This window comes from Ostrea edulis, chromosome 5 (genome assembly GCF_947568905.1).
Source record: "Ostrea edulis chromosome 5, xbOstEdul1.1, whole genome shotgun sequence".
Taxonomy (NCBI): Eukaryota; Metazoa; Mollusca; class Bivalvia; order Ostreida; family Ostreidae; genus Ostrea; species Ostrea edulis.
Window position 1 is genome coordinate 38,168,360 of NC_079168.1, and position 12,324 is coordinate 38,180,683.

A 12,324-nucleotide genomic window follows, 5' to 3' on the forward strand; every position below is an offset into this window, starting at 1 on the left:
TACTAAAACAGCGTTTGTTTACATTGCTTTTATTTTGTTGCATAAAACGAACTCCTAGCCTCTGTCACAGTAGTTATTGTGACGTACGTAAACACATAATGACGTCACATTTCGTCTCGCTCTGCCTTTTATCAACATTGCAAGGTGCACTGTATTTTGGAGGTAGGAGACCGCAAGATTGGGATGATAATCCACGTAAGTTTACAATCTTAATCCAAAGGTGTGACTTGAGAGATCTTTGTAACAGATGTTCTATTTTTTCAAACCATTACGCTCTCTCAGTCGCATGCTTTAAGCTAGTTCATAATCCGTTCATAGTCAATGTGAACGGATTGTGTCGCGCGCTGAAATTGGTTGGTTCATAGAGGAAAATGTGATTTGCAATATAAATATAATGTGATGAAACAATTACAGCGACGTCACAATGCACGGAGACTGTAAATAGCGATGTGCGCGGCTTTCTGCGCAGAAGTGCAAAATTTCGAATTAGATCTGTCGTCCTTAAATTTGAAAATTTTAGGGGGCGCCAGCTGCGCCCACCCCCTTAAATCTGCCACTGATACAAGACCCAGAAGGCGTCCATGCATATACTGAAAAGGGACAGATTAAAGTGAAGAGTGTACAGCAGCAAAGGTCCAAATTATATTTGGCTTATTGATGGAAATGACAAGTTGAAACCATTTGGTATAGCAATTCATGAGTGTATTGACGGTTTTTCGCGCCACGTCATATGGCTGGAAGTTGGAACATCAAACAAGAGTCCGAGGGTAATTGTTAATTGCTTGCTAAGATACTATGAAGTTAATGAAAGTCTTTGAAACTGAGCTGAGCTAAACACAGATGGAAGAGGATGGATGAGCTGGACGTGATATACAGTATTTCATTCTCCCTTACTTCGTTCGTCCGAATATGAATTAGTCAAATGCTGATTACCAAAAAATAAGAAACTCATCTGGTATCAGTAGGATAGCGGCTCGCTAGAACTTCATAAGACATTATTCTTTATAAACGTAAACATATAACATTTTTTGAACAAGAATATGATTATCAATAATAAAACAAAAGGTTCATAGGTCTCATTAATTACTTAAGACAGATATTTTAATATATCATAACTCATATGTACATATTCACATATATAAACAAGTCTAAATCAACATCATGCCTCTTCTTTAATTCACACATTGTCCCAAAGAAGCCCAAGAAGAAGTTAAAAATGTTCAATTGTTAACGCACGATGACGGACGACGACCAATTGCAATGTATCACCCGATACTTAAAAATAGTATAAACGATTTTCTAAATCGTACATGTAGAAACGACTTTCAAAATCGTAGAAACGACTTTCTAAATCGTACAAACGACTTTTTAAATCGTTTCTACGATTTAATAAATCGTAGAAACGACTTTTTAAATCGTTCCTTCGATTTTCTAAATCATAGAAATGACTTTCTAAATCGTAGAAACGACTTTTTAAATCGTAGAAACGACTTTTAAATCGTAGAAACGATTCAATAAATCGTAGAAACGACTTTCTAAATCGTAGAAACGACTTTTTAAATCGTAGAAACGATTTTCTAAATCGTAGAAACGACTTTCTAAATCGTAAAAACGACTTTTTAAATCGTAGAAACGACTTTTTAAATCATAGAAACGACTTTTTAAATCGTTCCTTCGATTTTCTGAATCATAGAAATGACTTTCTAAATCGTAGAAACGACTTTTTAAATCGTAGAAACGACTTTCTAAATCGTAGAAACGACTTTTTAAATCGTTTCTACGATTTAATAAATCGTAGAAACGATTTATTTCTATTTTTTCTGCTAGGTAAATTGGCACGAATACGCCGTCGTAAGTATGTATACAAAACCTTCAGGAATGCATTATCTCTTTGCATGAATTTGAAACAAAAAACACATTTTTAAAAAATATACAAAGATGTGACCAAGTTCTTTTCAAATATTTTTTATTCCAAAAATCAAGGGGGGGGGGAGCGTAATAATGATAATTGCGCTATGTTCGTTATGTTTATCAGTATATAAATGTACGTGTTTTAAAACAAGACTTTCACTTTTAATTTTAAGTTAACACCCTCAAATTGTAAGCCGCCTGTCAATCAAACATCTCGGGTGGAATGACATCTGCAGACGGGTTACAGTCATGTCGCCCCATCGGCATTTCGCCTCATGCACGAACGCCCCAAAGTATTTTATGGTCGCCCCAAAACAGATGTGGTCGAATATCGAACGCCCAAACTACATTTACGAACGCCCAAAGTCTTATTATGATATTATAGTAGAATTGATTACAAGCTGACATGTCATAAATTACATGTACCTATGTTATTGCAATGTTCAACTTATTATATTCTTTGTGTAATACTGTATTCATATATTCTAATGTTTGTATTACCGTGTACCTTAGACTACGGAGAGGACTTATATATAGGCAATGCCTGCTGTCCAATCCTATTATGAATTATCATATTGAAATGCTGTTTAAATTGAAAATATGCAATATTGTTTGAGTAATACAACGGTAACAATATATCATTGGTGGTGCGCATATTAAACACTTCTAGATATATTTATATTTGGTTCATTACATGTTGATGAAAGGCAATGTAAAGTGGCTGTGTCCAATACGAAAAAATGAATACCCTCGCACATCTTCACTAATCGGACACCTCGCTATTTGCTAAAAGAATCAGGGGACTGTAAATCCTATAAGGTCGATGATATCGTTCCGAAAAAGCGACCGTCGGAAGATAGCGTCAGAGTTAACAATGGAATATTGTAACGTTATTTTCTCAATATCAGCAACAAGTAAATGGTACATGTTATATATGAATGAAACGAGAAAATTATCACCTTTCTACCTGTAAAATATGATCGGTTTTTGAAGCGCGGCCAATTTTGGCCAATAACGTCCCTTGTTCTTTATTACTATCACTCCGGGACTCGGGCACTAATTGACGCCTTCGTTATTCCCGATCTTTATTTTACATGCATTCATAATTGCGTACAAACACCAATCAAGACAATACTTGGACTTAACGTGTTTACTTCAATAATGCTGTTGCTGTGACGTCTTGCGTGGAATTACCTACCCGTATCGCACAGTCAGTGTTGCCACCCTCCACACCCGTCACAACTTAAAGCATACTGCTTCGGCTTAAACCGAAAATCAAAATTCAATATGTATATTGTTCAGTCATCTGATGTAGTTGCTATCACAATATGAATTTAATAATCAAACCAAATTACTGACATATATTCCCCATTTAAGGTAATAAGATACTTGCAAATTGAGTAGAAAATGGGAACAGTTCAATACATTTATCTAATATTTAATCATTACATTTCAAACATATCTTATTATGCAATAGAATTATGGGCATTCCTTATATAAGCTTTCTCCATAAAGAAGTAGTACATGAATATATATATATATATATAGAGAGAGAGAGAGAGAGAGAGAGAGAGAGAGAGAGAGAGAGAGAAAGAAAAAAGTAGTACTTGATACTAAATTTTAAAAAAAGTACACGTGGTGAATTTATGGTCATTGGTTGTCAATGGATATTTCGCACAGGTACCATGTAAAGCACCAGGTACCTACTACCTTGCAATTTAGCCTCTTTGCAAAAGCTGATAGACAAAAACAATACAATGTGTACAGTACTTGCGTAATCTGATTTTCTGTTTGGTATACATGTATATATGTAAGACTCCAAAGTGCGATGAGACTCCAAAGTACGATGGTCACGCCAAACCCCGTTGGTCTGCGCCAAACCCCGATGGTGTGACAACCCAAAGTGCGATGGTCCACACTCATGTGCCAAAGTGCGATGGTGTGACACGCCGAAATCCATTGGTTTGTAAACGACACAGTGTTTTGGTACATACTGTACCAACCGTGTATTGTTTCACTAAAATATCAGCGCAAAATCCATGCATAAAAATAAGAAGTTCAACTTATTTCATTATCATCAAGTTGTCGTGTTATTAAACACAAAATTTTCCAACGCGAAATCGTATAGAATGTTTTGCATTATATCATATCCCCAGGATTTTATTACGTGTACGTCACAAGTAACAAATGATCATGAACTTTTAAATTCAGGTGCGTTATTATGGCAAATACCAGAAAAGGATCGGAGAAAAACAAAACATTGTCCGACAAAAGTTATGATACTGCTGGATCAAGTGATCAAACGTTGGCAGCCATTAGGTCTGACTTACGGGAAATTAAAGAAAACTTACAAAAAACAGTGAAAACATGTGATCTTGAATCCATGGTAACAAATATTGTAACAGGTCTCCTTAAAAGTTATGAGAAAGAGGCAGAAAAACGTGAAACACAGTTAAAACAAAAAATAGACAGGCTTACAACGGACATTGATAAACTAACAATGGAAAACGAAACCCTACGGGAAAAAATTTGTGAGGCAAATAAAAATAACAGGGATCTACAAAAAGAAATGAATGAGGGCCGTGATTTCGCGACATTTTCCACAGTGAAATCGAATTACAATGAACAGTACAGTCGAAAAAATAACATCAAAATATATGGCATCCCAGAAACAAAACGAGATAACATCGTAGAGATAGTAAAATCTACATTGAAAAAGAAGGGGTGTGTGGAAGTTGACCATCGAGACATTGAAGCGGTGCACCGCATTCCAGGATCCAGACCAAACGCACCAAGACCAATCCTAATGAAGATGAGAAACAACGACAAAAAGGCGAACATAATGCGTTACAGATCTGCTGTGAAGGATTCGCCGGTTAATGTTCGTCTTGGGGACGACGTCACCAAGGAGAACAGAGAATTGATTGTTCGCCTTTTAGACCATGAGAGCATAACATCTGCTTGGTACTTTAATGGCTCTGTTTATGGTAACATAAAAGGAAAGCGAGTGAAGTTCGATATACTCGATGACATTGACTTCAAAGTGAAAAAAATCCGGGAATAAAAATTCCATCCGCTATTAATTTAGACTTTAGTGTTGATTTATTGTACTTCCGGTGTCATAACGAAACGAAAAATTATTTTGGACATCTGCCATCCAAACAAAGTGACTCTCACGTCTCACAGCTTGATTTTTCAGTTAGATTTTGTTTTTATTGACAACTGATAATCTTAATTTAACTGTAATAGCGAGCGAAGCTCGCGTCGCGAAGCGACGCGACGAGCTCGCTCCAATGATTACACATATGAGTCACGTGATTTGCTCTTCTTCAGCTGAAAAAAGATGAGTATTACCCATAATGCTTCTGGAAAAATGTCGCCGTCACTGCGGTATACTTCATTGACAAACCCGTAATTAAAATAATTAGATTGTTTAGAGAGTACCATAAATCTTTTTAAATTCCAGACAAGCTTTCTCATAGCTTCAAACATTTTGTTTTTGCTTGGTTTGAGAGAAGAAGAAAAAACATTGCAGCTAATATATCGTCACAATGTAACTGTTTACATCCACCACGTTATATTTCCCGCGTTATATGAAGAGGCGGATCAATCGGAGCAAGATGTTAATGGGCTTCGCTCGTCTCAACGGTCACACCGTACAACATATTATGTCGTAATATGTCGTAATATTACAACATATTATGTCGTACTGCGAGCTCTAATGACTAGAGCGCGGGAAATAATCCGAGCTAAATCTCAACCTCTAACAAGAAATTTTTTTGACGCCAATCCCAGAAGTCCCTCGTACAAAATGGCGGATGGTTCGATTCGTAAAATAATAATAAAAAAAATCTTTGAAGTATTACAAACCTTTGTTATTTGAAAGGAAAGGATGACAATCATATTCTTCCCCCTTTCTTTTTCTTTTTAAAATATTGTCTAAAGAAATGTAAACAGTCACGTCACAACTACCAGGCTACGTCACAACAAGCTCGTTGCATTTCCCGCTAAACTGGTTCCTACATTGGCGAGAAGAGCAAGACAGTTGACGGTGAACCAAATCAGTTTTCCTTGTTTTCAATATAAATTTTTTGAAAATGTATTCAGATATACTGCGCTCGCCCCAACGGTCACACCGTGATCATATTATATGATTAAGAAAATAAGATTTACATGCTTTTACGGATTTTATGTGTAACATCTCAGAACGACGTGAACTAGGGTAGACGAGATTCAAAATGGAGAAATACATGTCCACGCGCTAATATTCGAATCGACGCCATTGGTACCAAACTTTTCAAGTTCCATAGGTATGGTTTAATTTTTCATTATTTTCCTATATTTTCCTTTTAAACATGTATATACGTGTTACCTATAGGGAGAGCTCCGCTCTCACGGCCGTGAGAGGGCTTCGCCCTCTATTATACATATATGTATTTCTACTTCTTTCTCTTTTCTATCTCTATCCCCATTTCTCTGTCAACAAACTTCAACATGGTTCCAGTGGGTATCACTTTAGTCTCAGTAAGTTTATTTATTTATTTTTTTCCCTTTTGTAATCTGAATGGTTAGAATTATTTCAGTAAATTGCCAAGGTTTAGGTGATATTGCGAAACGGAAGGACGTATTTAATTACCTAAGAGCTTTAGAGTGTAATTATTGTTTGCAAGATACACATTTTTCACATGATACTGAAGATGAAATAAGGAACTTGTGGGGATACCAGTGCTTCTTCAGTTCATATTCTACAAACTCCAGGGGAATTGCAATTCTTATCAATAATAATTTTGACTTTAAACCTCTGATAGAAAAGGGTGACGTTGATGGAAATTATTTTAAACTTAAAGCATGTATAGAAGGTCATGAAGTACTATTTATGGTCCTAATAATGATACACCACTATTTTTTGAAAATATACAAAATCGCATTGATGATATGCAATGCAGTAATATTATTTGGTGTGGTGATTTTAATCTGGTTCTAAACCCATACTTGGATTATTATAACTACAAATATATTAATAATCCAAAGGCAAGAGATAAAGTTTTAGAAATTATGGAAAATAATTCTTACATAGACCCATTTAGACAGCTACATGAAAATATTCGTAGATACTCATGGAGAAGAAAAAACCCCATTGAAACAAAGTAGGTTAGATTTCTTTTTAATATCCGAGACTCTTTTGTCTGGGCTAGAAATGTGTACTATAGAACCTAGTTATAGGTCAGATCACTCAATGATATCCTTGAAGATATCTTTTAATGACTTTAAGAAAGGTACTCTATGATGAAAAGTATTTAGATTGTATCAAAGATATTATTATAAAGGTAAAGAAACAGTATGCAATCCCTGTATACAATTTTGATAACATACATGATATATCTGATGCAGACATTTCCTTCTCTATTAACGATCAACTTTTTTTTTTAGAAACATTACTTTTAGAAATAAGAGGTAAAACTATCTCTTATGCATCAAATATCAAAAAAGAAGAAAGAAAAGGAGGAAAAAGAATTAAAAGAAAATATCAAATTACTAGAAGAAAATGTTTGTGACAGCAATATCAATGAACTGTGTAGTAAAAAGCAAGAATTAGAAAACATTAGAAAAGATAAGTTGCATGGTATTTATGTAAGAAGTAGAGCTAGATGGATTGAAGAAGGAGAAAAACCATCACATTATTTTTGTACGTTAGAATCTAGAAATTTCACTAGCAAAATCATACCAAGATTAGAGTGTAATGATGGGACAGTAATTTATAAATAATCAGAAATATTAAGGGAAACAAAAACATTCTGTGAACAATTATACAAGAAAAGCAATTTAAACACAATTATAGACTTGCACAATGATCTTGGTATTGAAGATGTTCCAAAACTTTCAAATAAAGAATCTGAATCACTAGAAGGTAACATTACTATTGAGGAAGCCTCCAATACCCTTTACAAAATGAAATCAAACAAATCCCCAGGATCTGATGGGGTTTTTTTTGCTGAATTCTTCAAAATGTTTTGGAAGTATATTGGTCTTTTTGTAGTTAGGGCTATTAATTATGGGTACAAAAATAACTGTCTTTCTATTACACAAAGACATGGTATTATTACATTGTTACCAAAAGGTGACAAGCCGAGACAATATTTGAAAAATTGGAGACCAATTACTTTGTTGAATACTGTGTATAAAATTGCATCGGGCTGTATTGCGAATAGAATAAAAATATACTTAGACAAAATAATTAATCAAGATCAAACAGGTTTCATCCCCAACAGATATATTGGAGAAAATACAAGGCTTATTTATGATATAATGCACTATACTGAAGAAGAAAATATACCTGGATTATTACTACTTATTGATTTTGAAAAAGCCTTTGATACTCTTTCATGGACATTTATACAAAAAGCGCTAAAACTTTTTAATTTTGGTCTTTCAATTAGGAATTGGGTATCGATTTTTAATACAGACATTACATCTGCAATCAATCAAGGTGGTAACCTCTCTGATAGAATCATTATTCAGAGAGATTGAAGGCAAGGGGATCCATTATCACCATACATATTTTTGATATGTGCGGAAATATTAGCAATCCAAATTAGAATGAATAAGAATATCAAATGCATTACTGTAAATAATGTAGAAAAAAAGATCTCACAATTAGCTGATGATACCTCACTTGTCCTTGATGGCAGTGAAGAATCTCTCGCAGAAACTTTTAAAACTTTAGATTATTTTTCAGAAATATCTGGACTACATATCAATTATGAAAAAACTCATGTAATATGGTCAGGCTCCAAAAAATATAGTAATGAAACTTTGCTGCCAAACTACAGGCTTAGGTGGGGTACTACCAGATTTACTTTGTTAGGAATACATTTTGACATGGAATTAGATAAGATACCACAATTAAACTAAGAACCAAAATTAGTGCAGATCAGATCTATAATCAAACAATGGGAGAAAAGGTTTTTAACTCCCATAGGGAAAATTACAGTCATTAAGACATTGGTTTTGCCATTATTAAACCATATTTTAATGTCAATCCCAAATCCTTCTGAACTCTACCTTAAGGAATTAGAAAAGATATTTTTCTTGTTTATATGGAATAATAAAACACATAGGGTCAAAAAGGAGGTCATTGTTAAAAAATATGAAGATGGGGGTTTAAGAATGGTAAACCTAATAGCATTAATAGCATCTATGAAGTTGTTTTGGATAAGATATCTCATGTTTTCAAATAGAGGGATGGAACGTTTTATTCCAAAGTTGGACTTAAGCAAATTAGTAAACTGTGGGATTGAATACATTACAATATTCTTGAAAACATTGAAAAATAAATTTTGGATAGATGTATTTAAATCATGGCTGACATTGCATAAACTTAGTAAAAAGTCTGATGTTGCTGCCGATGCACCTCTATTTTATAACCCAAATATTCATATTGGTGGAAAACCATTTTATAATAAACAAATGTTTGACAGCGGCATCAGACAACTTAATGATAAAATCAATGAAGATGGTTCATTTCTTGGTTTTGAATCGTTTTGCAATACTTATCCAAATACAAAGATTAATTTTTTAGAATATAATAGCATTATTCATGCTGTTAAGGCTTACGTGAAAAATTGTTGATGTGACAAAGCTATCAAAAAGCTCACAAATCCATTGATTATGTCATATAGAATATCACACTCTAATGTTGATCTCGGACCTGGGATTGGCCTCGAGAGTTGATCTCGGCCCGAGCCCGTAGGGCAATCCCAGGTCTGAGATCAACATTAGAGTGTGGTATTGTTTATATCATATACCTAAAACACAACAAGTTGATAAACATTTTTTTTTAAATTGGAAGGGGGGGGGGGGGGTATTGAACCAAACATAAATACATGGTATACTCTACAACGATATTTGACTATTTCATTCCTTCAGTGAGTTTACTTTAATGGTTTCGTTTCCAGTACTATTGGCATTGTGAAACATGCTAAAGTCTGGGTTTTGTAGCTGATTAATTATGGGTCCACATCCCCTCATGTGGTCTAGAATTAACTGAACTGCTTGGCTGAGAAACTCGTCATATCTACCGTTGTGTTGTTCATGTACATGTATATTCTATTAAGCAGCTCCTAGGTGCTTGCTAATTGATACTAAAATTGGAAATAAGCTGTGAATTATTTTTATTTATTTTTTCGGATTTACCAAACTCGCCCGTTTTCAATATTTCATATAATTTGTAAGAGTTGTAGAACTTTGTTTACGTGGCGTTATCGTACGAACGGGAATGTTTACAGATTTGATGCTGCTATTTCTTTGCTTAAGGAATGTTACCTTATACTGAGTAAGTTTTTTTTTTTTTTACCGTTTCCCATCTGTTTAGCAACTATAAGTCGTTGAAATACGTCGAAAGATAATGGTTCTACTTTTCTCGTTTTATTGCCAAGTCCTCGGGATTTTAGATTTCAGAAATCGTTTTAAAACAGTTTTCTACATCAAAATTGCTGTAAATTAACATTTTATCTCCATTAGGACCGGGAATTTCTGAAAATGCTTCAGTATCACCTCCATAATCCTCCTACTGTTTTCTGTCGCCTAGAACGTTGATTGTTTTGAAATGAAGTTAAACGTTGTTCTAAATAAACAGTTGTTATTTGGGTTACCCCCCTTTGCTTAGATACTAGCGCTGTTTTTGAAAACGTTTTTATTTAATTTTTCTGCTTAAATTAAATTTTGTCGTGGAAGAAAGTATTATATTTGAAAAAAATTGTGTCTAACATCATTTTTTTCATGTAGTTATGTTAGATTTCAAAAAATTAAAGAAGAAATAGCCATTTGAAATTTGAGGGCGAGACAGCCCCTTGAAAACGGGCCGAGACAGAGATATCTCAGCCCTTAGGGCGAGACAGGCCTACCTTCCTACAGCTGTCTCACCCTAGCCAAGATAGGTGTATCAGGGCTGATACACTACTAGGTATATGATATAAATATATATACAGTGTTGAAATGCAACAAATCAAAACTTTTTTATGAAATTATAAATCAAAATACCTCAATAACATCAGGCAAAACAAAATGGAGTGAGCTTTTGGAAGTTGACACTAAAGGATGGAAAATAATTCATAAAATATCCTTCAGAGTGACAAAAGATAGCAAAATACAATGGTTTCAATACAGAATTATAAACCGAATCTTAGCTACAAACTCTTTTTTATTCAAAATCAAAAAAATTGACTCAAAGTACTGCAATCATTGTCATTCTGAAGAGGAAACAATAGAACATATTCTGTGGGAATGTGATTTTTTTTTTTTACAATTATTCCTCGCAGAATTTGAGCATTTTTTAGAAGATAAGACTGATCTACAGATAGCTATTACAAAAAAAAATCTTTTATTCTTGGTTTGATTGAAAATAATAGTCTGATACAAAACACTATTGTCTTATGGCTTAAATAATATGTGTACACAGCAAGATGCACTGAGAAGTCCTTGAGTGTGCGTGCTGCAATTTCACAAATGAATTTTTTGTTTTTATGAAACTCAAAAATTTATTTCTATAAAAATGGTAAAAAGTAAATGTTTGATGCCCAATGGAATCGATGGAACCTTGTGTTTTCTTAACTTCTCTCTCTTCTTCTTCTTTCTCTCTCAAATCCCACATACCTTCAGCTCATATGCTTTGTTTCTATTTTTCTTTCTTTTTTCTCTCTCTTCTCTGGATATAATAGAGGGCGAAGCCCTCTCACGGCCCGAAGGGCCGTGAGAGCGGAGCTCTCCCTATAGGTAACACGTAGACACATGTTTAAAAGGAAAATATAGGAAAATAATGAAAAATTAAACCATACCTATGGAACTTGAAAAGTTTGGTACCAATGGCGTCGATTCGAATATTAGCGCGTGGACATGTATTCCTCCATTTTGAATCTCGTCTACCCTAGTTCACGTCGTTCTGAGATGTTACACATAAAATCCGTAAAAGCATGTAAATCTTATTTTCTTAATCATATATAATCACTCCACGATTAACGCCATGTTTTTTGTTGTGGTTCAAACGCTTTGTTTGTAAATTTGCTAAATAACGACGCTGAATATGACGTCACAATGTACTGTTTACATCAATTGCGTTATATTTCCCGCGTTCAATATATAGGTGGATCAAATGTCCAAAAATTAGGATGCTTTGATACATATCCGTCCGCGTGCTAACTTCGGGTTGTTTTTGTCCTGTTTTGGATATAGATACTAATGTCAAAACTTTTTTGCTTCGCCCTCAAACACGGTCACACATATTAAAACATATTACCGAGCGAAGCTCGTCCTTCGGCCCGTCCGCGAAGCAAGTCTCTAAAGGTAACACGTATGTAAAAGAAAAAAGTCAAATTCAGCAAAAGAAAAAGAGATAATCTCTATATACGTTCATTGAAA

General features: G+C 34.3%; 1 protein-coding gene across 1 annotated transcript in view; it reads left to right on the forward strand.

The window, feature by feature from the left end:
- LOC130054887 (uncharacterized) overlaps nucleotides 1-5,430 on the forward strand; it is a 16,987-nt gene extending 11,557 nt beyond the window's left edge. The window contains exon 2 of the mRNA XM_056165957.1: nucleotides 4,123-5,430. Coding sequence (XP_056021932.1) covers nucleotides 4,133-4,975 — 843 coding nt within the window. The 5' untranslated portion in view covers nucleotides 4,123-4,132 and the 3' untranslated portion in view covers nucleotides 4,976-5,430. The remainder of the gene's footprint in view (nucleotides 1-4,122) is intronic.
- The last annotated feature ends 6,894 nt before the right edge of the window (nucleotides 5,431-12,324 follow it).